At 38.7% G+C, this 25,907-nt stretch overlaps 5 protein-coding genes across 17 annotated transcripts in view; 1 reads left to right on the top strand and 4 right to left on the bottom strand.

Moving 5' to 3' along the window:
• Positions 1 to 17,255, bottom strand: part of LOC6494021 (dystonin) — a 76,943-nt gene extending 59,688 nt beyond the window's left edge. For 10 of the 11 annotated variants that reach the window (XM_032451005.2, XM_032451006.2, XM_032451002.2 and 7 more), the window contains exons 1-2: positions 17,152 to 17,255; positions 8,043 to 8,574 (exon numbers count right to left, since the gene is read on the bottom strand). In XM_032451005.2, the coding sequence (XP_032306896.1) occupies positions 8,043 to 8,139 (97 nt within the window). In that variant the 5' untranslated portion in view covers positions 8,140 to 8,574; positions 17,152 to 17,255. Of the gene's footprint in view, positions 1 to 8,042; positions 8,575 to 16,721; positions 17,101 to 17,151 lie in introns of those variants that run through there. The other variant, XM_032450982.2, reaches the window with a different exon arrangement.
• A 1,642-nt stretch (positions 17,256 to 18,897) lies between these two features.
• On the bottom strand, positions 18,898 to 19,705 carry LOC6494019 (troponin C, isoallergen Bla g 6.0201). Its single transcript, XM_032451277.2, has one exon. The coding sequence runs from the start codon at positions 19,474 to 19,476 to the stop codon at positions 19,177 to 19,179; it is 300 nt and encodes a 99-aa protein (XP_032307168.1). The 5' UTR covers positions 19,477 to 19,705; the 3' UTR covers positions 18,898 to 19,176.
• Positions 19,706 to 19,836: 131 nt separating this feature from the next.
• LOC116654779 lies at positions 19,837 to 20,761 on the bottom strand. The gene is made up of 3 exons (XM_032451276.1): positions 20,408 to 20,761; positions 20,100 to 20,347; positions 19,837 to 20,039 (listed from the first exon to the last, which is right to left on the bottom strand). Exons 1-3 carry the CDS (start codon positions 20,666 to 20,668, stop codon positions 19,958 to 19,960), a joined length of 591 nt encoding a protein of 196 aa, XP_032307167.1. The 5' UTR covers positions 20,669 to 20,761; the 3' UTR covers positions 19,837 to 19,957.
• A 1,414-nt stretch (positions 20,762 to 22,175) lies between these two features.
• Positions 22,176 to 23,628, top strand: LOC6496555 (leucine-rich repeat-containing protein 39-like). Its single transcript, XM_032451191.2, has 3 exons — positions 22,176 to 22,295; positions 22,358 to 22,747; positions 22,808 to 23,628. The coding sequence occupies exons 2-3, from the start codon at positions 22,626 to 22,628 to the stop codon at positions 23,067 to 23,069; spliced, it is 384 nt and encodes a 127-aa protein (XP_032307082.1). The 5' UTR covers positions 22,176 to 22,295; positions 22,358 to 22,625; the 3' UTR covers positions 23,070 to 23,628.
• On the bottom strand, positions 23,585 to 25,869 carry LOC6494018 (protein DJ-1alpha). 3 transcript variants are annotated; one of them, XM_014907058.3, is made up of 3 exons: positions 25,558 to 25,869; positions 25,186 to 25,502; positions 23,585 to 25,134 (listed from the first exon to the last, which is right to left on the bottom strand). In XM_014907058.3, the coding sequence occupies exons 1-3, from the start codon at positions 25,726 to 25,728 to the stop codon at positions 24,978 to 24,980; spliced, it is 645 nt and encodes a 214-aa protein (XP_014762544.1). In that variant the 5' UTR covers positions 25,729 to 25,869; the 3' UTR covers positions 23,585 to 24,977. The 3 variants fall into 3 exon arrangements, with proteins under 3 accessions (XP_014762544.1, XP_001961138.2, XP_032307074.1); XM_001961102.4 differs by having other exon boundaries at positions 25,180 to 25,502; positions 25,558 to 25,863; XM_032451183.2 differs by having other exon boundaries at positions 24,927 to 25,121; positions 25,180 to 25,502; positions 25,558 to 25,868.
• Between the last annotated feature and the right edge of the window lie 38 nt (positions 25,870 to 25,907).

Below are 25,907 nucleotides of genomic sequence, written 5' to 3' on the forward strand. Positions count from 1 at the left end.
GATTGTATCTCTGTTTTTGTTGGGCAATCACAAACGCGTTATGAAAATGGAAAGTGGAATTGCATTGCCAGGCGGTGTAAGCTGAGCTCCGGCCTCAGGGTGGCAGGTAACAAAAACAGCTGTTCAGCAGCCAACGGAAATGCTATGCTCGCGTACTATGAGATACTAAGATACACTCACTCATTCACTCAAAATATTCGATCACCGGCTGGTGTGAGTCAGAGTTTCGGGAATGTGACTAAGCCAGTGTCCATAAATGAGTATCGAATTTTTGGCGTAGGCTTAAATGCGACCAGGTTGGCTTTTTTCGGTTCTTGGTTGTCTATTTTGGCCAAAAATAACAGCGAATATAACAGAAATAGAAAAAACACTGAGAGAAAATAAGTGACTTGACTGACTTGAGTTATTTCAAAAGATATAATAAAATAAGTATATTTTAAATCTTAAATCCTCGTAAAACTCTCTCAAGCCTCTTATTTAAAACTAAATAAAATTTTATTTCAGTGTAGGACCCGCCTTCCCTCATTTGCATGTCTCAGTCACCGACTCAGTCGAGTGATTGCCCCATCTAGATACATAATCCAATCCGATCCAATCCCATCCAACACTTGGCAGCCGTCTTAGCTTCCCTCTTGGCCAGTCTGGCCCCAGCAGAGTGCAACCCACTTCCACTTCTACTTCCTCAAGTGGACACACCAAGATTGTCTCGGAATGGGAATCGATATATATTGAATTAAAAGCAACTGTTTATTTCATGCACTTGTTGGCTTTATTGTTGTTTTAATTAGTAATTGGAAATAGCACATCGTTGAGCGGATTTTGAATCGCCAGGGCCATTTGGAGTCAGGGAGGAGGAGGAGGAGGAGGCCCAGTTTAATTGCCAACTGATTGCGTTTTGAATTGCCTTCTGGCACGCCAAGGGTGGCAGATGAGTTGGCCAACAAAAAAGGGGTTTAGAAGCCACTAATTTGCGAGCCAATTTGCATGAAAAGGTAGGTTTGTGTTGTCTTTTAAAGGATAGCCATTTAGAGGTAACAAGGCCCATTAAACCATAGTCAAATCATGGCTATATCATGGCTATATCTAACAGGTAGAGTCACCCACTTAGTCACAGTGCTGAAGAAAAGTATACTGCTGCTGGGCAGCTGTCGCCTATTGCTTATTGGCTTTTGGAATTAGTAAACCCCGGCCCACGCTTACGCCCAAAGTCTTCGGAATTCCGCCTGTCACAGTCCACATCCGTCTCAAGGCACCGCCTCCCACTGCCCTCCACTGCATCTCACTCCAATAGTGAGCTCCAGCTCAGACACTCTTGCAGACAATTTCCCGTTTTCGCGGAGGAATGCCGGCAATTGCAATTGAAATCGAGGAGAACAGCGAACAGAGTCTTCAGAGAGAAGAGAGTCTTCGGAGAGTAGTGACAAAAAACAAAAAAATATTCACAAAAGTCATGTGCTCAACTCTGTCGATTAACTTTGCATAATTCGATTGATTTAAGATATAAGATATACTAAGCACACACTTTCAAGGCAGCAGCCTGATTGGATGAATTATTATAATGTATTTTAGCATTAGAGTGGCTATCTCCAAGATACGAGATGGTAATTGCATAAATTACAATCAATCTGTGCTTTTCTGTCTAAAAATAGATGTATTATGATACTCTTATTCGAATGACAATTCGAGGGAGGAGGTTTAAGGGGTTTCTACTACTGTATTAAAAATTTAAAAAAAAGAAATAATTTGAAGTTTTGAAGAAATTGTTTCTTAAGATTAAAGATAAAGAGATATATAGATATAAAGATACTGATATCTATACATATCTATGACCTTTATGGATACAATTTATATTAATTTTCGAGAAATACTTAATAAATTTGGAACTCATTTAGTACAAGTGATGTGCCTCCAAATAACTTTTTCTCAATTTTCTTAATTTTGATTCTAAATTTTGATTATATATTTCAAATAACATTGTCTTTGTAGGCAAATAAGTGCAACATTGACTTAAGTTATTAAGATTTATTAAATACTTAAGATTTTAATATTATTTATGGACAAATAATTGCCTATTTATTGTAAAAAATTAGCGTTTTACTTCAAATTATATAATAATTTGCATTTTTAAAATCCTTTTCAAAATTCTTTATATTCTAAACTTATATAAATGATAAAAAAAATTGTTATTTTTATTCCAGATTCTAACATCTCTTGCAAAAACAGTTCGAGAGTTTCCATTCTATTATATTTTGTTTTGAAAAAATATATACTTCTTGTCAATTTAAAAAATTTGTTTAAAATATCCATTAATATTTATACCGCCCTTTCATTTTTCTTCCATTAAATAAACATTTAAAAAGATCCCTTTATTTTGCAATGGCGCCAGACATTATTATTTTAAAGACTTTAACAGTGAAGTTACCCCTCAATGCGCTACGCTACCTGGCTGAAGGATGTCTGAGTGAGTACTTGTGGCATTAATTTCTGCAACTGACAAAATACCCAGAAGATATGTGTGTCAACGTGGCATTTGTTGGGAATTATTTTGAACAGTCAGAAAGTAAACAAGGCGGATTGGAATGCCGGCTAAGAGCCATCGACTGACTAACTGACTAATTGACTTCCCACCCGCCCCGAGTCGCTTTCGACTAAAATATATACAAATAAGTGAAAAGTAACATTTCCTTCCCTTTTTTGGACTCAGTTTCGGTATAATCCGCACTGTTGCTGTTCAAACAAAGGTGGCAGCGAAAACCGAGAAAAAACAATGGGTTTTGGGTTATGGAATATTCGTGTAAGTTCAGTTCACTTCCAAGGATGCCCTGCCCCCTCAATTGAATTGCTGACTGACCCACTGACGGCAGACGTTACCCAGTAGTTGGTTAACAGAGGGAGTACTTCCAACTTCCAACTCCCAACCCAAAAATAAAAATACAGAAACAGAAACAGGTTTACAATAACACCAACTGGTGGGCGGTTTCAGACTGAGACTCAGTTGGAGACTTGTGTTGTTTACTTTTATTTGCGTGTAATGTCATTTAAATGATTGCTCGATCGCTGACAAAGGCCAACTTGTTTCGCAGCAGTGACGTCATGGTCACTCCACCCACACACAGATACACAAACTGAGAGATACAATATATAGCAGGTCATAAATATCCATAAAGTGGCTATCGGCTGGAGCTGAGATCACTGCAATTTCTGTGAAAGTCTCGAAAAGCGATGGGGGAACGCCTTGAATGAAACTCCCACCAGGCTGAGAAAATAATGCCACTCCATCCAAACACACACACACAACACATCATATATTGCACAACCCCATATGCTTTTTATTTTTTTATTTTTCTTTAAAATAACTGAAAAGTTAAAGTATCTTGACCTCGCATTGCCAGAGGGTTTCGTTTGCTGGCAATTAGTAGCGTAATTAAATATTTGTGTACAAATAATTTCGGAACAACACACACACACACTCCACTCCATCCATACACCTTATTATTTTTTTTGATATTTTATAGATTTTATTTATATTCAAGTGGCTGGGTGGCGCGGTCCTTTGCTTTGATCCAAAGCCCAGAATGGCGTATTGTTTTGCTTTTTGGAGTTGACAAATTGACACACAAAATTGCTTATCTTAATGAGTCAGAAGAGGGGCTATAGGCTGTAGGCTGTAGGATCTGGGAAAGGTGCCATATGGCGCTATTCAGTGTGGTAGCCTTGATGGGGAGTTGGATACCAAGATATGTACTCCGCGTCCGTGTGAAAATGAATCACGAATGTCACCTGTCAGTCAAGTCAAGCTATGTACCATTTTTATTTTTTTTTGGTAATTTTTGGGTATAAAAAATAGCTATCATGCATACCAGACACGTGCCTCTTTGAATATATAATTAAATAATTAGAGATCTTTGAATTAAAACATAAACTTCTCCAACGACAACTTGATTAGAGACTTTAAATAAAACACTAATTTAAGAACAAAAATGCACATAAAAACCTCAACAATCTAGCAAACTACTAAGCCACTGATCATCGAGTCATCATTAGGTTCCAGAACACTTAAAAATGTCATAACTCGAGAGGAATAATTACCGAAAGCAGTCGCCCCACAAAAGGGGCAAGTCAGAGAGAGATATGGTACGAGTAGTCTGGAAACATGGCGAACGAGAAATGCAAATTGAATTGAAAACTAATTAGAGATATCTATGTATGCGAACGCCAGCACACCCCATTATTCAGATACAGATACGCAGCTGCAGAACGGCGATAGGGAGCGACATACATATCGAGACAATTAAAAGCCAAAAAAACTGAAGAATTGCTGAGAACTCTATGCCAGAGTCTCTGATATAGTATAGAAATTCAAAATATAAAGAAGACTGATTCAGAAACAGAAGCAATAACTGCCTGGAACAGAGAAACGGTTATCAGTTTTCAATTAACAACATCGTGTTGTGTCGGTAGGCGTATCTGTATCTTTCAGATACAATACCGAAATGCCGAAAATAAAAACAGACATTGCGATAAAATTACAACAAGATACGCTACTCTACTTTAGACTCTTCTCAGATTTTTTTAACTTCAAAGTTCATTGAAAAGCAATACTGTCCGGTGGCCACTTCCGGTGGCAGCCACCGCCTGTTGCCGTGTCTAATTTCCCCATTAATACCGATCGTGTCTAAGCGAGCTGTGTATTCTGTGCTCAGAATATCTAATAGATACACTCAGTATCCAGCAGATTTATTAATGAAAACCTGTACTGCCTTGCATTCGTGGGGGATTGGCGCCCCCACCCACACTAGCCAAGTCTTTGTTAGATGCGGTTTTTGGCCAAGCCTTGTCTTGGTCTGGCCTATGTTCTACCCCGATAACGATAACGATATTGCGATAATGGGCCCAAAGAATTATAGAAGACCCACACCACTTAAAAAGAGGCTTCAAAATGTCGATTAATGGTATAATGGGACAGGCCAGGCCGGGGCTGGGTGATAACATCCATCTAAAAATAAGAATGCTGTCGAACGGTGTCAAAATAATCCGAAATCGAAATCGAAAAAGGCTCGATACGATACGAATATTATAGCCACAAACACACCCACTCTACCCACTGGCCGAGCCAAAAAACCTGGCCAAAAACATCTAACCAAAATTGGTTCAATCTGCGCAGGCGTAGCCTCCGAGTCGAGAGCGATAGATTGAGTTTAAAAATATCCACAAAACAATTGCAAACAAGAGACTATCAGCCGTTAAAAAATATTATTTAATCGAAGCATTAACACGTCTTTCGGAATAAAAAACAAAAAAGTATATAGGTCTCAGCCCATTACTATTTTTTTGTAGCCAGTTTTAGCCAGTGGGGGCGTCTTGGCAACTGCCTTTATGTTGTGGGCTACTTTTCCGTTACATGCATTTGTTGGCCAAAAAAGTGTGTGGGCTAACTGGCTGTTCAGGGCTAATTAAAACTCCAAACCGTCTAAACAAAATGCCACAAAATGGGGGCCTGAAACTCCAAACTTTTCATTTCACACGCAAAATCGGATTGAAATCGGATTTCTGACTTGCCTCTGGAATGGGAACATGGGGGATACTGTGGAGGTGTCTCCCTCCGGGGGCCTTAATCCCAGACATCAATCTCAATTTATATAAATACTTGGAGCCGCAGCAGAGACACATTCGGGCTTGTTAAGGTAAAACGAGTTTTGTTTTCAGTTTCGCAGTTTTCAGTTTTCTGTTTTCAGTTTCATTGACGATCTTGGGCGTTTCGCTTATTGAATCAATTTCAATTGAAAGTAATTACAATTGTACAGAGTGCTGACGCATGTGCATTGTCATATCGGTCTCTTAGCGCTCGAAGCAAGATTAAGTTTTGTGCTTTTCCAGTTAAAGGGAGATATAGATATGGCCTAGGGGATATAGGGGAAAACCCCTTAATACTAGTTGTAATAAATCGATGAAAAGTTGTGTTGTTTATAGCAGTTAGTGGAGAAAGACAAGGGGAGTTCTACAAATGGTGGTATTTTTAGGATTTTAAGTTGTACCAGTTAGGACACTATTTAACTTATAAGGAGACATTTGTAGTGGTATAAAATTCAATATAAAATTCTTAAAATTGTCCTTAATTTTACAAGAGGTTATCCTACATTTTTACCCTTTAAATCATATAGATCCAAATGTTTGTATCAGTATTTAGGTTCAGATGGCTAGAGCAGAATAGAAATATCCTGGCTGAATGACTGGAAAAACTCATACAAATCGTTTAAGGTATTTAGCTTGAGAATCTGATTAAAATTGGATTAAATATAGACACGAATAGAAGATAATATCAATATCCAGTATTATACCTGTATTCTGAATATTTTTAAACTGATATTTTTTATTACAAAATTTAAAAAAATCCAAAATGTTCAGATATTTTAATATTTTAACAGAATCTTTAGAGAATCGTCTTAAAAAACTCTTCCACTCAGGTATTGGATTTTAGTTCCCTGAGAAATAGAAGTAGTAGGTCAGTAGTAGGTCATATCATATATGATTTTACAAGAGTTTCGCGAAATATGGAACAAAATCAATTCCAAATTGAATACGGGGATTTTGAAGAGAAATTCTTTGAGAATTGTCATACAAATCTTCAAGTATACTCCTTTCAAGGATAGATAATACGAAGGATATTAAGGTTTCATGGTTTCAAGGTCTAATTAAGTGTTCTCCTCTAATTTATAAATTTCTTCGCTTATTTTAGTCTTTTAAATAAAACATAAAAGCCTCATATTTTTCATATCCCCTCATATTTCAGGCTCTCTACTGGCTCTTCCTCAAGGAGTATCTTAAAGGATCGAATAATACGAAGGATGTACGGGTTTCAGGGATTCATAAAGTGTTCTGCTCTATTTTATTTATTTCTTCGCTAATTTTAATCCATGAATTTAAATTTAAAAGCCACATTTTATTTAATAATCCATATTTAAGGCTCTATCCTGGCTTTTCCCCAAGGAGTCTCCTCAAGGAAGGACTCCTCTTCTGGAACAATACGAAGGATATATGGGTTCAGGGTCTAATAAAGTGATCTATTTTCTATTGTATTTTATTTATATCTTCGCTAATTTTATTTTTTTAATTACAATTTAAATGCCACATTTTATTGAATAATCCATCTTGTCTCTTCTTGTCTCTTATTTAGTAATATTTTATTTATCCTTCCATCCTATCAATATAATCCAAATCCAAGTGACTTATTTTCAATCTTCAGATAAAAATTCCTGAGATCTAAACTATGCCGCTCTCCTGAAGATGGAAATGTAATTTATTTGTGTAGGCTTTGATGTGGCATTCAGTGAGTGGTGCAGCCCAATCCCTTGAACTCCTCACTGCCAGATACTGCCGTTTTTAATAGACACAGGCCGGGGCACAATGCGGCAGCTATTCAATAGACTTTTTATTTTTTTATTTTATTGTGCGGGACTGGGACTGGGATTGGGATGGGGGGGAACTACCAACAATGCCCTCGGGCTGCAACGGCGACATAAATTTCGATTTTTCTGTTCTGCACTGCAAAAAAAAAATAGATCTGGGGGTAAGGAAGGGGAGGACATTGTACGTACATAGACTCGTATAACTCGTAGTTCTGTGGGCCGCGAAAAACTCCGTTGGCGGAACAAAAATAGAATTACAAGTGACTGACAGACCGAAGTGCAGGGGTGGTAGGGGCCTGGGGCACACACTATACATGTTGCAAGTACAAATACAAATAAGAAGAAGCAGGGGGCAGGCAGCCTCCGCCCTACGCCCCGCTGCCACCGTTAGCGTGGAATTAGCGCATAATAACGCTGCGTTGATGTACAGTTTGGCAAGCACTGGGTGGGTGCAATGAACCACCGAGTGGGATGCCGGATGGCAGGGTGGCAGGGTGGGGTGTCTGGTGGGTTGGCCAAATATTTGCTCAGCATATTGCCATTTCAATGGAGTTATCAGCCACAGTGGTTGTGGTTTTATTTTAAAAACAAAAAATAAAATAAATTAATTTAAATAAAAATTCTTGATCCACCCACCTGCTATCCGGAGAACTGCACGATCCGCCGGATCCAGCTGCAGGATGCTGAGCGGCTTGTCCTTAGCCCATTCGCTAAGGGATTCGCGATCCATCATGATGTTGGCGGCACTCCCCGTGGACGCATAGAGGCGACTCCGGCGCTGGCAGAGCTGCTGCTCGGATTGATGCAACCGCGGCTGCAGCTGCAACGTGGGGCACGACGGCGATGGTGACGGAGAGGGTGAATGGTGATGATGGTGGTGGTGGTGGTGGTGGTGCTGCTGGTGGGACGCTCTACCGCCGAGGAGTGCCGCCGCCGCCTGGGGGGAGTGGGGCGACTGGGGGGTGGAGCGTGAGCGGACGTAGTTGCGCGGGGACGCCGTGTTTGCAGTTGTTGTGGCAAGCGTGGTGCCGGGACGGTTTCCGGATTATCCTTAATCCTTTTTTTATTGCACACTGTACCGTGGTTGTAAGCCGTGGCTTAACTTTTTAATTTTTTTAACTATCTAGAATTTGGCTAGCAACATATTTGCTAAATTTTAATACTTTAACTGTAAAAAAAAGGAGAGAAAATACAAGTTACTAAATATTAATTAAAATCACTTTCTTTTACAGTTTTAAAGTCCACACACGGAAATACACAATTATTATTGCCTACTTTTGGGCTGTTACAGTTTTCTTAATCAAGTCTTTTGTTTTATTCTTCGCTTTTTTTTTGCCTATTTAGTGGATTAACCGCAATTGTAGCAAGCAGAGGAACCAAGAGGAAGGGGAGGAGACTACCTTATCGTTGTTCTCTCGTTATTCGTACAGTAGGTCATTGGCAAATTAAACGGAAAACAATGAGCTATAAATGGCAAAAATATTTCTGATAATCCGTGTACAGTCTCAGAGCAATTGTGTCTCGGCTAAGACTTCACTGTGAATGGAAAGGTAATAAAATGCACAACGGAAACTAACAAACCGCAAGAGCAACAAAAACAACACAAAAGAAACCACAAAACAACAACAGTTGTTCGATTGAGAGCCACACCGTGTGGGAAGAAAGAGTGCAGCAAAATGTCAACAAAAACCGCAGAAAAAGGTGCAAAAACAGAGAGAGAAAGAAAGGAGAGCGACCGGTTTATGACCGTTAGAAAGAGTATACGCATGCGCAGAGTTTCTGTACCGGAAATAAAAAGAAAAAGGAATAAAAAGCTCAGAGAGAGAGCAAATCCTATAACTCTCTTTTAAGATCTCTCTCTTTGAAGAAAACCTAGTTACCTGCCCTCACCTGTTCTATAAATATAAGTGCCTTTCGGTTCGGCTTGATGGCCAATTATCGCTTTTTAAATAGTATTTGCTGGCTCGAGTGCCGCGTTTTTGTTTTTTTTTTTATTAGCTGCTGCCGGCACATAAACAAACTATAACTGTATAGCGTCAAATCGCTCCATAAATGCCAGCCAGGCGCCAAAATCGGCAAAATCGGAATATGGAGACTAATGATCCAACCTGTGGCTGTCAAACTGTTGACTGACGACTGCCACGAACGGCCTTTGAATAAAAAATAAAACCAAAAAAGGTCTTATCACAACGATAAAAAATAAAGGCCGTCCAACAGTGGAGGAGGAAAAAAAAGAGTTGTTGCTTTTTGGGTTTTTTTTGCCTTCTCCTCTCCATGTGCGTGAGTTGGGTTGCTTATCAGCTGATAAGCGAGTCCCACGAATACCGTTTGATTGCGCCCCTGGGGCTTACGAAACCGTGAGATTCTACACTACAAGTTTCTAAAACTATTATTGTATTATTGTATTATATTTGAACTCCAATAATACGTAATAGTCTACCTTCTCTCTACCTGCTAATGGAACCCTAAACACGCTGCTGATCTAATCGCGGGGGCCTTCTATCCAAACACTGATTTACGATTCCAACCTTCCGGTGTGTGTAAGACGGCGGCACATCCACATCTTCTAAAAAATTTCAGCTTTTATTTGAACAAAGTCAAAGTCGACCCCCGGTAGGCATTAAACTTGCAAATTAGCGACGCAAATCGAACAAAAAATGGCAAATGAAAACGAAATCGGAATCGGAATGAGACAGAAACCCAACAGATTCGAGTCAGAATCGCGGCAGTATCTCTGAGAGACACGACAGATCTCTAAACCAAATAAAATAGTGCCCACAGCCAGCTGTTGGGACAAAAAAAAGGCAAATAAATAGCAATCTATATGTATGTTAGTTGTTGAAGGCCAAGGGCTGGGACATTAAACTATTTAGCGAATGCGCCAAGTGTCTAGACTTGAAACAGAGACACGAGACTATAGACTGCAGGCTGCAGACATCTTTCTTTAAGGGGTTATATACAGTGAGGATTTTCCAAAAAATTTACACAAATTTTGACAAAATTTCAAGTTGATCCGACTAATATTTTCAACTCAGTGTAAGTTAATAAACAAATTAACTACATTTAAAGGTGCTTGCAAAACTCTAAACGCAAGAATTTTCAATCTACTAAATTATATAAATTATATAAATTAATTGAGTTATAAATTAATTAACCCATCCGATGAAAATTTCTATTTTTTTTAAACCATAAAAGAGCCAAGTTTTGTTCGAAAATTGAATTTTTAACTTTAAGTAACCTGCATTTTCTCAAAAATTTGTTTTTCCCTAATTCCTTTAATAAATTTAAAGATAATTTATTTTTTTAATGAAATTAAATTGTTTTTTTGCATTTCAAAGGATCCTGTTTAGAGTAATCCTGCTTACCGCAAGAGGCCTTTTGTTTTGTTAATAATATTTTGCAATAAAAAAAATATGGGAAAATAGTTAAGGGTTGACTTTAATATACATGCTAAGTTTTAAATCAATAAACTAAATAGTTGGCTCAGAACGAGTTATTGAAAAAAGCATTTTTTTTCCAAACTGTAACCCCTTAAAAAAGACCTTAAAAACAACTTGAATAATTATTAAAAATAGCACTCTTTTGGCCAATTAGACCCAGTACTCGTACTCCCCATTCTTCTCCCAGTCTTTATGAGTCTATAACACTCCGAGTTCCATTTGAATAGAGTCCCCAAAGTTGATATGAAAATAAAACCAGAGACCCTTGAGATAAGAGAGTAATTGAATTGTACCAGTTATGAGCCATATGAGACGCCATTCTTTTTAGAAGTTGGACGCCCTGTTGGTCATAACAGACACCTGTGGACTGAAGAGTTCTCACAGGGCATGATGGTCTGGAACTGGGCTGCTCCCCAGAACCAATGGAGAATTATTCCCGACACAAGGCAGTCAATTAAGCGACAGTTGAAAAGGCAATAAACAGGCAACCGCAAAACTCACAAAACAATAAACGTTCCAAATGATAAAAAAAAATGGGGAAAAAAAAGTACATCAGACCAGAGAATGAAACAAGTTTGACAACGTCATTGCTCGGAAATAGATGAAAACAAGAAAGGAAAGCTAACTTCGGGCGGAGCCGAAGTTGATATACCCTTGCAGTTCAGTCGCAGTCCGCTAGGTGGCGCCACCCATCTTATTTTATTAGATATATAGCGGATCGTTTATAGTCGGCCGATCCTTATGAAAATTGGCAGATCAGATTGTTTTCCCCAAAATAGAATCTGTACCAAATCCCATCTTTCTAACTTAAAAAACACCAAAGTTATGCCAATTTCGATCGTTCTATGACAGCTATAGGATATAGTCGGCCGATCCTTACGAAATTTTGTACATAAGATATTTTGGTCAAATATAACATGTGTAGAAACTCCCAACCCTCTAACTTAAAAAACACCAAAGTTATGGCATTTCCGATCAATCAGTTATATGGCAGCTATAGGATATAGTCGACCGATCCCGGCCGTTCCGACTTATATACTGCCTGCAAAGGAAAGAAGGGTGTGTGCAAAGTTTCAACTCGATAGCTTTAAAACTGAGAGACTAGTTTGCGTAGAAACAGACAGACGGACAGACGGACAGACGGACAGACGGACAGACGGACCGACGGACAGACGGACAGACGGACAGACGGACAGACGGACATGCTCATATCGACTCAGGAGGTGATCCTGATCAAGAATATATATACTTTATAGGGTCGGAGATGTCTCCTTCACTGCGTTGCACACTTTTGACCAAAATTATAATACCCTCTGCAAGGGTATAAAAATGGGTATGAGGGAGGGGTTGACTGGAAGTAGTGCCTCCATGGGAACAGCTAAAAATAATATATTTTTCAAATTATCAACAATAATGGATCAGCAAACGAGGGATTTATAAAATATAGAACTAAACCCCCCTGGGCTAGGCTCCGGAATGAAATCATACTCGAAATTGCATTGATTGCTCCATTAGATCATGGCTCCAGGCTGGGGCTGAGTTATGGGATTATGTCATGGCTATTAGAACTATCAGAAAATATAATTTGCATGTCAAATTGGTAAACGGGTTCAATTGATTTGATATTCGAGCGATTGAAGTGCCTGTTTGTGAGCTAGTCTGAGGCGCTCTGAAGGTTTCTGGACCTGCCCCTGTGCTTCATTAGTTGCCTAACTAATTGATAAATGGCCCGACGAGACGACGATCTCCGACTAATTAGGCATTCTAGCTTGGAGTTCTTTTTGTGGGCGTCGCCTGACGAGCGAGTGACTTTTAATTACCGGCTCGGAAGAAGGGCCAGAGTTCAGAGAGAGACCCTCTTGTGCCTCTTGTGAGGCAATTGTGCGGTTGATTGCATTGTGTTCCGCTTATCACAGATGCCACACAACCGATAGGGCATCTGCCACTCGCCCCCCTCCGACAGCGTGTCAGATACATTAGCTAATGGAGCGCAACAGAACTATCTAGATACTATCTCCTCTTAGGAGCCACTCTATAGGACCAACTACCCAGGTTTCTTTTTCAATTAAACCCAAACTAAATGGTAGAGGACACACCTCTCTTTGTGGCAACTAAAATACTAAAAAATAAACAGAACAGAACACCGGAGACATCAAGATTTCCACGGCCGATGGCCACTTTGTAGCACAATCGGAGTTCTTACAACAAAAATGCGAAGTTAGAAGCAACTAACGTGGCCCCCAGACTGCCAGACTGCCAGACCGCCAGACTGCCAAGTGCATGTCGCTGCCAATCGAGGGAAACACTACAAGAACATAAAACTTGTCAGACGGCCCAGTAAGTAATAAAAAACGCATTCAGAAGGGGAGGGAGCTGTAGGCCCCGAACGCTCGAGTGCATTTTCCAGGCCGACAAGCAGGCGGCAAACACTACCAGACAACTAACAAACTAAACAACAAAACAACTACTTCAACAGCCAACAAACACAACAATAATAACAATAATAGTTCTCTAAAGGCAACCACCCCTTTGTCGGAGATGTCGGAGATGCATTAGACAAGAAAGTTTCATTAAAAAAGGGTTCTTCGGAAGGAAACACTTTTTGAAACAAAGAGTACACCTGAAGTGGATTTCCCAGACTGTATATAAAGTGTATCTCATTACAATTAAACATCAAATTCTTTATTTTTGTAGGGCAGTAACCCAGTTTCCCAGGAAGATTGGGTTTCATTATAATTCAAAGTGCTGAAAAGTGTTCTAGGAAGTATGTGATATATGATGAAGACCTCTTGATAGAGTTTTTAGGGAAATAGTTCTTTAAAATTATATATTTTATCTGATTATTAAAGAAACTAAAGGATATCGAAGAGATGGATAAAAATAATTATTTAAAATTATATATTTTAGCTGATTTTTAGGCTAGACTAGAGGATATCTAAGGTATCTATCGGGTTTTATTCTATTTCGTAATTAATGTAATTATGTGATGTAAGAATAAAATCTCTTATCAGGGAGTTTCAAGGGAAATAATAGAGAAATATTAGTAAAATGACATATTTTAGTTATTTTTTACAATAAAATAAAGAATATCTGATAGAACCTAAGGGACATGTTTGAAGAAACTCTCTTTTTATGAAAATAATTCTTAAAAATTTTATATTTTAGCAGAATTTTTGGTACATCTAACTTAGATCTTAGGGATATCTAGAGGATAATAAACTAGATCACCCAATAGGGTGTTCTAATAAGAACATTGGAAGCTCAAGATTCTTTTTTAAAATGATGAAATTTGTTCTGGGACTTATGGGATATAATTCTTAACTCTGTTAAGATGTGTTTTTATGAAAAAGAAACTCTAAAATGTATGTATTTTGGCTGGACCCCAAAATAAAGGCTATCCAAGGGATAGTAGAAAAGATCACCATATTAGAAGATTGTAAGCTCAAGATTCTTTTCCAAAATTATGAAATTTGTAACTAAACCCTCTTAATGTTTCTATTATACAAATAATTCTTAAAAATGGACCCTTTAAACCGGTTATTAGGGTAAAATAAAGGTTATCTAAGGGTTGGTAGAGAAGAGAACCATATTATAAGGCTGGTTTTCATTTTATTCTAATATTTTTACAGTATATTTCTTTTTAATTATTATTATCTTATGAAAATGGGATACCTTAATGGGATAATTTATATATTTGTGCTGATTTTTAGGCTAAATTGAAAGATATCTAAGAGATGGTAGAATATACCCTATTGTGTTTTTATTCTTATTTGTTGTGCTCCCTAAGTAGTGTTTTTAGAGAAGTTCTCCTTTAAAGTTATATACCTTAGTTGGTTTTAAAACGAAACTAAAGGCTCTCCGAGGGATGATAGACACATCATAGATAGATCACCATATTATTGGATTATGTTTCACTCTTTTTTGGAATTTGTTTTTGGAATTCAATGTTATACAACACTAAACCAACCTAATATCCTTTTTTATGAAAACCAACCTTCAAAATTATGTATTTTAGCTGCTTTTTAATCTAAACTAAAAGTTATCTAAGGGATGGTAGAACAGATCACCATATAACCCCATAAAAAAAAATTGGGCATGCCGCCAATTCTGAATATTGGGGTTGGTTTCTAAAAAAATACAAAGAAAAAAAGAAAAACAAACAAAATTGTAAACAGAGCACCGACCGGCGAAAGGAGCAGAAGAGCAAAGAGAGAGAGAGAGTGGGAGAGGGAGTCAAAGGTGAGAGGAAAAGAGCTCTTGCTCTACCTGTGGTCAGTGTCAGGGCCTGTCGCTCACGCGTGGCCTGACATGAGAGGGTGTGCGTGCGTGCGAGTGAGTGAGTAATGCGGTGCGGACTGTCCGATTGAATGAATGATAAAAAAGGAACGGCACATGGTATGTGTCAGCCACCCACCACTCATAAAAACGTCAAGTTGACCACCCCCCTCTTGTATATTATTGATTTTTTTTATTTTCCACTTTTTTTTTAGCAGATCAGATGACAAAAAGTGTGGCATTATTGCTAATTAGAACAAGTATCTGATAAAGCGCAAGGGCGAGCATGTTAGCGAGATAAGATGAAGCGAGAGAAAAGAGATAGAGTGGACCAGATTGGCAGTGAGAAGCAGCGGAGAATGGAGAAAAGAAAATTATTGTACTGGATTTGCTTTGATTAGCCGGCCCGGCCAGCAACTAGGCTATACAGTGGAGCCTGCCTTATGGCAGACACAATAAGAATTCCAAAAAAAATACAACCGGAATTCATAAACAAAGTTTAACTGTAACTCTCTCTCCCAAATAGGGTGGTTCGGAAAACTTAAAGTTAACGGTAGATAAGAAGACATAGAAAAAGGTGTTTTGGGTTAGGGATGTTCGACTGTCGATGCCGCTACGTCATAGGAGGGAGCGGGTTGGCTCTGACACAGTTTATAAACAAATTATTTAATTTGTTTACCCGCCCCCGCCTCCACACTTCACAACATAAGGCCACGGCTGTTTAAAAATTCCACTCACACACTTGGCAGAACGAGGAAGGAGGAAGGAGGAGATAAAACGGTACACAATACCCGCGAATGTAGGGGCCAAAGGAACAAGTAACGCCTTTTATTTTATTTTTTTTTTTTATTTGGCATTTAGCACATTGCACTTTGCTGAGAAACTGCTGAGGCTGGCCAAATACCCGGTATTTGGTTACTTTAATGGCTGTTGGGGCACTGTCACCGCTTTTGCACAATTCTTCCTCTTATTTTACACGGGGTCCGCTGCCCTCGTTCGTGACTCATGAAAAGGAAGGAGCCACAGAGCGCTCCCAAAAGGGCACACCGCAACTGCAGTTGGACGAGAGCGGGAGCGGGATCGGGAGCGGAAGAGAGCGCATGTCAGGTTTCCTCTCACCGAGAGATGAGAAGAAAAAAAAAAAAATAACAAAAACCAGACAGGAAAAGGACGCGGCAAGAGGGTGGGTAGTGGGTACTGGGGTATACACTATAGTGTTTCTATGTGTGTGTGTGTGTGTAAGTGCAAGCAAACGTTTTTCATCGTCCTCCACTTCTTGTGGTTCCTCGGTTTGCTCTCTTTGTGTTGCGGCTGCTTTTCCACTATTTTCCTTCTTGGCTTTCCTCGCTGCTCCTGCTCTATGTTAATTTTCACAATTCACTGTTATATACACAGCTCGCACATTTTCCATTTTCCACAATTTGAGCGAGCGCTTTTCATTAGCCGTTACACCGTTTTTTCTTTCTCTCTTATTTTTCTTTCATCATTTTTAGTACGAGGCACGCAAAAGCTTATAACAATAATTTATGGCAATTTATTTCATGTGCTGTTGCTGTTTGAATGAACTGCACTTTTTCGCGAGTCTGGTTACGAGCTTTACATCACCCGATCCGGATCGCAATGTTGTGGTAGCTGCACTTCTTCAAAACCGTTACACTTGTGCAATTTACCAAAAGAACGGCGTACTTAATGACCCGTCTACAACACACACACACCAACACCAACACACGCACACGGGCTGCAGCCTGCAGACTGCAAGTGCAGCAGCCGCAACGACAACAAACAATTCACGTGGGGGAGAGCCCGATACGAAAATATTAAATATTTGCAGTTTGTTTCCTTTTTCACTCGTTTGTTGGTTAGTTCTGCGAAAATCCAGCCTATTTCCCAGTCCACAAGCGTTCCACTCGATCAGGACTCGCTCGAGTCGATCAGAACCAACACCTCCGCTTTTTAAACGCTTCGTATTCCCCAGTGTAGATCTAACTTTTGTTACTAATTAAGTAGTTTTAAACCCGGCAGATCGTTACCTCCGCTGAATTTCCCGATGGATTTGTCCGCGACCGAATCCGAACCGCGCGCCCTCTCTTTTTGTTTTGAGTCTCTTTCGGAGCAGTGCTGCCAGATGGTCAAGTTCATTCGGCTAGGGTTGACAATGTATCAAAATATAAACCCGGTTCATGCATTGCCAACCGATTCGGGGCTGCCATTGCCTATTTAAGCCATTTCTGGCAATAAAAAATATATAGTGGTTGCCGTAGACTATCTAATACTCTATTTATTTTCCTACATTTGTTATTATTTGTGGCTACATTTAGCTATTTTAAACTGACTATAAAATATTCTGAAAAAAGCTGTTAGCTAGAATTTCTGATTAGGAACGGGCACACTAACTGATTCAATTTGGGCGGCTTTTTTTAAATATAACCCTCTAAACTTTACGATAAAATATATAAACTATTGGTAATAATTGTTTTTCGTTTTAATATTCATCAACTCAAAGGATTCTTGAAATAGAAGTAAGAAAATATATTTTGATGAGTGTTTCGGGGATCAACTACCACATCAACTATCATAGTAACATATTGGCCCATCGTTTCTTCCCTTGCCTGGCCCACAATGGGGGTACTTGGATCCATAATAATAAATATTTTTAAATTCATTGCACCAAACCGATCCTAGGTTAGAAACCACAATGAACTATAACTCTCAAAATCTTTTTAATTCAGTCTGAAATTGATACGATTCGTTTCAAATCCCATTAAATGGATAATAAATTAAATGCAACAGAAATGTGTCGCTTCACATTTCATCAGCAGGGTTCTGTTGTTCTGACTTGGAAATCGGAAGGATCACTTTGCAGAATCACAACCTCTTTTGGAGTTGAGGATCTTGCCCGGCTCGCACCCTGTTCGAGTTGGTAGGTTCTTGGATCGACCACCATTCCCAGCAATTCCAACAACCAGTGGAATCATTGCGCCCAGAATAATAAATATTTTTAAATTCATTGCACTAAAGGTTGGAACCTCCTTAGGTTAGAAACAACAATGGGCTATGACTCTTGGAATCTATTTAATTCCATCTGAAATTGATTTGATTCGTTTCAAGACCCATTAAACTGGGTATCAGCAATCTTAAAATTTTATTTAAATAAATAAGTATTTGAAATTTTAGTATGATGAAATTGTTCGAGGAACACAGATTTCCTTCTGATTTCGGATAAATTGGCCGAGGACCCCAAGAACCACTGTCATTACTGGTCCAGAATTTAAACTAAAATAAATCCATTTTCCAGAACTCTTGAATTTATACAATAAAAAATAACTTGGCAGAACCAAATACTATTTTACGCTTTAATCAATTCTATTTTATGAATCATAAACAAGACATAAATATATAAACCAGTAATATTTAATTATTTACATTTATATTTTTATTCGTGACCCTTTTCGGGCGATCTCTACCATCCAAGACCATATTTTTCTGAATTACGAAGATAACTTAATTATTTTCCAGATGAACATTTACCTTTGGCGTTGAGGGTCTGGTCTGGCTCACATTTGGGGTACTTTGATCGACGATTCCACAGCGAAAGTCCAACAACCGATGAAATCAAAGCTCCAAAAATAATCAAAAATTTCAAATTATTAAAAATTTGAAAATTTAAAGGCTCTAACTATACAGATATATAGTATATATATTATATATTATCGTTATAAGCGATCCGTAACCATTTAACTTATCTCTTATCGTTCTTATCCTGTGAGAACATCGAGTAAACTATATACACTAAATAGATATTTAAGTCGATCTTTCAGTTTTTTTTGTTTCATTATTACTGCGCGCAGACCACAATAACTAAAGTTTGTATTAAAGCGTTTAGTTAATTTATTTAAAAATAATAAAAAATTATTATTAAACCTAAAAGCTTCTTCTGTATTGGTGTTTTATTTCATTGTGTCAGTGGTTCCTCCAATCGCCTGTCATCATTTCCATGAATTCTGAAACCAAATATACGGATCGGTATTTGAAAAGGAAAGTATAATATAAAATATTTAAAACCCACCATCAAAATCCACTGTTCCGGAGCCATCAATATCGATCTCAGCAATGATGCCGTCCAGATCGCTGGAGGAGAACTTGTCGTCCAGGACGGCGAGGATTTCCTTGAGGGTGGAGGTGGTGATGTAACCATTGCCCTCGCAATGGTACAGACGGAACGCCTCCTTCAGCTGCTTCTGAGTGGCCTCGGCGTCCTCCTCCTCGAGGAAATGGGCGGCAACGTTGCAGAAGCCATCAAAGTTCACTTTTTTTTTACAAAGAACCTCCACCACCTCAGCAGGATTCCACAGCATCCACAAAATTAGTACAGGAATACAGAATATCAACAACTCCTTTGAAAACGCACTTGGAGCCACGAACTGTTTTCAAAACCTTATGAAGTATGTGTCTGATTGGGCGAATGAGCCCATAATCCTCCACTTCCATTAAGTCTTCATCGTCATCTAGTTCGTCCAGAAACTGATCTATCTCCAACTCGTAATCCAGCTCAGAGGCTCATAGTCCAAGTCTTCATTCGATGGATCAGAGTCGGCCTGAGGTAAACAAATAAAAAGTTAAATAAAATAGTTTACAATAAGTAAAATAAAACATAAAGAATAAATAAAAACAAAAGAATTTTAATTAAATATGCAATAAAATAAATCACTCTTTTCCGCACCACCTTGGAGGTAGAGTGATAGGCGCGTTTTTTTTTAAGTGGTTTCCCCCGGAGGCCTAGTCCACTTTATACTTACCTGATCCTGTGCGTCAAGGGTCATCCTTCCTTCCTTCCTGTCATGTTTGGAGCTTGGGCCTCTTCGACGGCCCAGGAAGCTCTTCATCGTCCTTCAACACGAATTTAGTGAATGTATTTTGCCTGAAAGTAAAAATTTTTAATTAATAAAAAATTATAAACAATTCTTACAATAATACTTACAGTTTTCGTAGTTTGCTATGAATTATTTGAGACCTCACAGCAGCTAACGTTGCCATAAACGTCACTGCTTTATGTGGGTCATGAAGCTCTTTGAACTTCTCAAATGCTTCTTCCCCATCCGGATGAATGGACTGAGCGAGCTCTGCCCCAACACTTTCGAAGAGATTGGAGTTAATATGGCTCATCCTCAGTTTCTTTCCTGGGAAGGATTTGAATATTCTTCCCAGGAAGCATTCGATACTGAGAAGCTGAAATTATATAATTTGTATCAATATATATTTATTTAAATTAATTTCAAAAATACTTACTTCATCTTCATATCTTTGTTTCAACTCGATGGGAACATCCTCTCTCACAATACTTCTAGACATTTTCAAAATTTTCTGCATGTTGTCCCCAGAAATTGTGGGGTCAACGTAGAGGCGACAGAATATCTGATCTATATATCTGCCCCTCTGCAGAGTGTCTTGGAAGTGTTTCAAATCGTACAGAACAGGAATCCCCTGCATCTGTAGATATGAAATCGCCTTTAAATTGGCGGAACATTTGTTGGCCACTGCACCCGCCATCTTGTGGTGCAGTTTAGGCCTCTCTTTTATAAAAGAGTGCACAAATTGCACACACTCTTTTATAAAGTCGGAGCCCAATACTTGGACTCCAGTCGTCGTCTAAATAATGCAAAATTTTATAATTTATAACAATTTTTAATATATGTATATTAAAAATGACTTACTGTTTTCAAATAAACAATTTGCAAATCCCCCTGCAGATTTGCACAAGCAATGGAAAATATTTTCCACTTGCTGTTCTTAATTGGCGAATTCTGAAATATATATATATATATTTGTAAGATTTTCTATAAAATATTTATTCAATAAAATGTATGTTATTCAATAAACACGGGTCGTATGAGTAATGGGGACGCTGCCCCAAAATGTATGCTAACATTTCAATGATAAGAACATGAAAATTGTTTAAGAAAAGAAAGGAATTCTTTATATACCCTTGCAGTTAGGTAGCACCTGTATTATTATATATATTTTGGATCGTATATAGTTGGCCGATCCTTGTGCGAATTTCTCCATCGTATCAAGTTTTTAATAAAAATTTTGGAAACAGCCTCAAGCATCTTTAAAACTAACAAAGTTATGGCATTCCCGATCAATCAGTTATATGGCAGCTATAGGATATAGACGGCCGATCCTTATGAAATATACCAAATATACCATGTGTGCAAAATCCCAACCCTCTATCTTCAAAAACAAACAAGTTATGGCATTTTCGATCGGCCGATCCTTATGAAATTTTGCACATAAGATATTTTGGTCAAATATACCATATGTGGAAAATTCCAACCCTCTAACTTGAAAAACAACCAAGTTATGGCATTTCCGATCGTTCAGTTATATGGTAGCTATAGGATATAGTCGACCGATCCTGGCCGTTCCGACTTATACACTGCCGCCTGCAAGAAATGAAGCATGTTTGCAAAGTTCAGAACAAGAATTATTCACCCGCTCGAAAAAAGGGGCAACCCACTGTACGTATGAAAATTGGCGGGAATATTTTGCCCAAAATGGAATCTGTACCAAGTCCCATCTGTCTAATTTAAAACACTAAATTTATGCTGATTCTGATCGTTCTATGACAGCTATAGGATATAGTCGCAAATGAAATGAAATTTTAACTTACCTTAAAATTTTTGACGTGGAATTCGCCGAAAATTAAAAAAAATGGTTCTTCCACTGCATCCATTAATTGGAAATTACTGGAAAACAAGCAAGAGCCTGTTTCCAGATTTTCCTTCTTTTTCACAATCCACTCCTTCAACACCGCGGGAAGCCCACCTTCGAAACTTTTTAATTCACACACGAATTGCATTTTTATGTTTATGTCTTTCTCTGCACAAATCAAAAGTATTGGCGTGGTACCAATAGTGATGGAACTTTCAATAAAAAAGTGTTGCAATACGATTAAGGAAGTGAACAGCGTTGCCAATTATTTTTTAATCTCAAAAAGAACTTTAAGAAGGTATTGTGAAGGTGTATCAATTTTTTTTTTAAATTCATTGAAAGTAAAATATTCTTTTACAGTTCTTTCGTCTGCAATGATAACTCCCTGCAACATCCTAACAAGAAGTCCACTATGCGCAGCTGGGAGCTTTATTTAATGTGCGGAGTCTTGCCAGTTTCAGTTGTGAGTACTTAGTATATAAGATTTGTAATCTTTGAAATAAACTATTCAACTTTCTCCCACAGATTCTTGTTGTGCAGTTCTTTACTAGAATCTGTACAATGTGATTCCCATCAATGTGAATCTTCTTTTTGGAGCAGCCAGGGAGACTGCCCTCCTGCCCTTTACTTCAGCATGGAGCAAACCCGAATATAGTGACTAAGCCAGTGGAGGATCACAACGACCCCAAGTGCTGTGAGGAAATCTATGGCCTAAGCAATGTTCCCATTGCTGAAGCATGCAAACAGAGGTCCCTGGCAATGTTGGATCTCTTGCTGAAGCACGGCGACGACAATGGTTCGGGCTATTGGAATAGCAATCAGCGGCGGAGATGAAGAGGTTTCCTTGACAGTCATCACCCGCCATCATGTGCTCACTAAAGTTCCTCAAGAGCTGTTTCATCTGGTCAGTCTCAAGTAAGTTTGAATTTTTTAGATTTTGAAAGATTAGTTTTCAATTTGCTTCTCTATTTTCAGATATTTAAATATTGCTCAGAACAGGATCACTGATCTGCCAGCCCCAGTAGGAAAGAGCTATAGCTGCCCTGTTTTGGATGAGCATTTCCTCCAGGATAACCAGTTAACCAGCCTTCCCATGGCCATATTCCATTTGCCCGCTTTGACCATCCTGAATGTTTCGAATAACAAACTGCAAAAGTTGCCCTTCGATTTGTGGCGAGCTCCGAAGTTGCGGGAGCTTATGTGGCATTCAGTCCGTGCCATCCGTGCAAACCAGTAGTTCCCTGCTGAGTCTGGACAAACTGCAGCTGCAGACTTTTGAGGAGCCGCGATCGAACAAGCCCCGCAATGTGAACCAACAGTGTCTAACGCATCGAAATCTCTGGCCCGGCTCTCTGGAAATAACCGACAACGACCTTAAATGGCAACAGGATCCAGACTTGGGAGATGGCAAGACGGCAGGAACGGGATCCTCCCAGCTCAGCAGTCTCAACATAGCCAACAACCTGTTCACCAGCATTCCCTCAGCTCTACCTTGCTTGGCCGTTAATCTGACTAGGCTGAACATGTCCTAATAATTATTATTTTTTATATTTTCACATTATCAGCGGGGTTCTGTTGTTCTGACTTAGAAGTCGGAAGGATAACTTTGCAGAATCACAACCTCCTTTGAAGTTGAGGATCTTGCCCGGCTCACACCCTGTTCGAGTTGGTAGGTACTTGGATCGACCACCATTCCCAGGAATTCCAACAACCAGTGGAATCATTGCGCCCAGAATAATAAATATTTTTAAATTCATTACACTGAAGGTTAGAACCTCCTTAGGTTAAAACAAAAATTTATTCGTAAACTGTAAACTTGGAACTGTGATCCAAGACTATATTTTGGTCAATTACGTATATATCTTAATTATTTTCCAGATGAACATTTACCTTTGGCGTTGAGGGTCTGGTGTGGCTCACATTTGGGGTACTTTGATCGACGATTCCACAGCGAAAGTCCAACAACCGATGAAATCATAGCTCCAAAAATAATCAAAAATTTCAAATTCATTTCACAAACCCGATCCTCCTCAGGTTAGAAATAACAATGAACTATAACTCTTAAAATCTGTTATTTAATCGGATATTGATTCGATTCGTTTCAAATCTCATTAAATGTCAACATTGAAATTTTCTTTAAATAAATTATTCAGAGTTTGGACTATGATTAAATCATTTACATGAAAGCACCCTAATACTTTCAGGGTCAAGTTTAAACTCTGAAGATACAGTCTTTCGAAAGTATCCTTCTGAATCCTTTTCCTTGAAGTACAAATTAAAGTAATTTATTCGTAAATTAATGTGAAATTAATTCATAATTATTATTCATCAATATCAATCAATGCAATAAAAGAAAATGCGTTTAAGAATACTAAAAAGTTCATTAATCAGATTGCCTTGTATTTGTATTTTCTTATTCCCATACTGAATTGTTTTAATATTTTATAATTTAATAATTTAATTTTAAACGCTTGGATCTAAGAGACTATAAGAGATAGAGCTATCCGATTTCCAATATCTCCTTCAGGCGAATAGGAATATTTTTAGAGGCGAAAAGATGAGTACCGGGTATCATATAGTCGCAAAACTCGAATAAAGGCGTCCTTCCTTGTTTTTATTTAAGCTAATCTGTCAGAAACAAAATCTTCAGTGGTTTAATTTTTTGAGCGATGTCCTGCTTCCCAAACCACTGAATAGGGAGGTAAATTCCATTTTCATAATTCTATTAACTTCAGGAGACACATAATGTCCACTTCCAAAGCCCCAAATTACTGCCCAGTTTGAGAAATTTGGCTTTGTAAGAACCTGCTACCTGTTGTTGAAACTGAACTACAAACAACTCTAATAAGTAGGCATTTAAGAGTGCTGCAAAGTTCATTTATTCATTCATTTTATTTATATAATTGAATTATCTCAACCCAAAGGACAGAAGCATGGATAATCTTTTTGCTCAAAACAGCGCGATTTGCAATCGTCTTGGATTATAAAGAAAAATATCAAGTGTACGAAATTCCACCAGAAGAGCTTCATGGTGCTTTGGTTATAAAGATTCTGTGACAACAAGATCTCCCTTTTATAATAATTATTAATTGCATAACTGGAACCGTTTTAAATAAGATATATTATATTTTACTGTTCCGGTTAATTAAGGCTTGAAAGTGACTAACATCGGTTTGGCTACGTTCTTGGCTACCTCAGCTCCCAGCAGTTGCTCGACAATCTTCAGGGCGAAATCAAAAGATGTTCCAGGTCCTCGGCTAGTTATTAGATTTCCATCTTGAACCACACTCTGTTCGATATAGCTGAAATGAAAACATATTATTAAGGCTATTAGGCTGACAACTTACCAATACTTTTCCTCCAACTGGCGCTTCATATCCGGGTGAGATGTTAGTGCCTTTCCCTTCCCTATTCCGTGCTTGGCGAGAGCCGTGGGTGCGGCACATATGGCGGCAATTAGTCCGCCCTGAGACTCCTGCTGCCGCAGAAGTTCCCCCACATCGCAGGACTCCATCAGGGCCTTGTTGCCCGCCAAGCCACCAGGCAGGACTACCACATCATAGTTGCCTTGGCCCATTGCCTGCTCCAGGGAAGTATCGGGCACAATGACAACATCCCGGGAACACTTGATGGGCTCACAAGTGTCCAACCCAGCTATGGTGACATTGATCTATTTTTTAACAGTAAGAGACCTATTGTAAGACAAGTCCTTGCAGTGAACTCACCTTTGCTCTTCGAAGGACGTCAGCCGATATGGTAAACTCCATTTCCTCAGCTCCTGGTGCCAAAATAATCAAGGCCTTCTTGGCACTTTCGCCACATTTTTGGCTGGCCAAGAGATGTGGTTGGAAGGAGGAGCCAAGTCTGGCAACCGATCTGCCTAAACCTAACAACATATTTTGGGAGCGACCCCAAAAAAACCGAGTGGAAAGTCAACGGGAATTTTTAGTTAAATATTAGGACTGGACTTTGTGGAATATATACATAAATCAACTCATTTAAAAAGAGTTATTGCAAAATTGGCTGCTGAAGCTCATCACCTAATGAAAAAGGATTCCAAACCCTTGCTGCCCAT

This window comes from Drosophila ananassae, chromosome 3L (genome assembly GCF_017639315.1).
Source record: "Drosophila ananassae strain 14024-0371.13 chromosome 3L, ASM1763931v2, whole genome shotgun sequence".
NCBI lineage: Eukaryota > Metazoa > Arthropoda > Insecta > Diptera > Drosophilidae > Drosophila > Drosophila ananassae.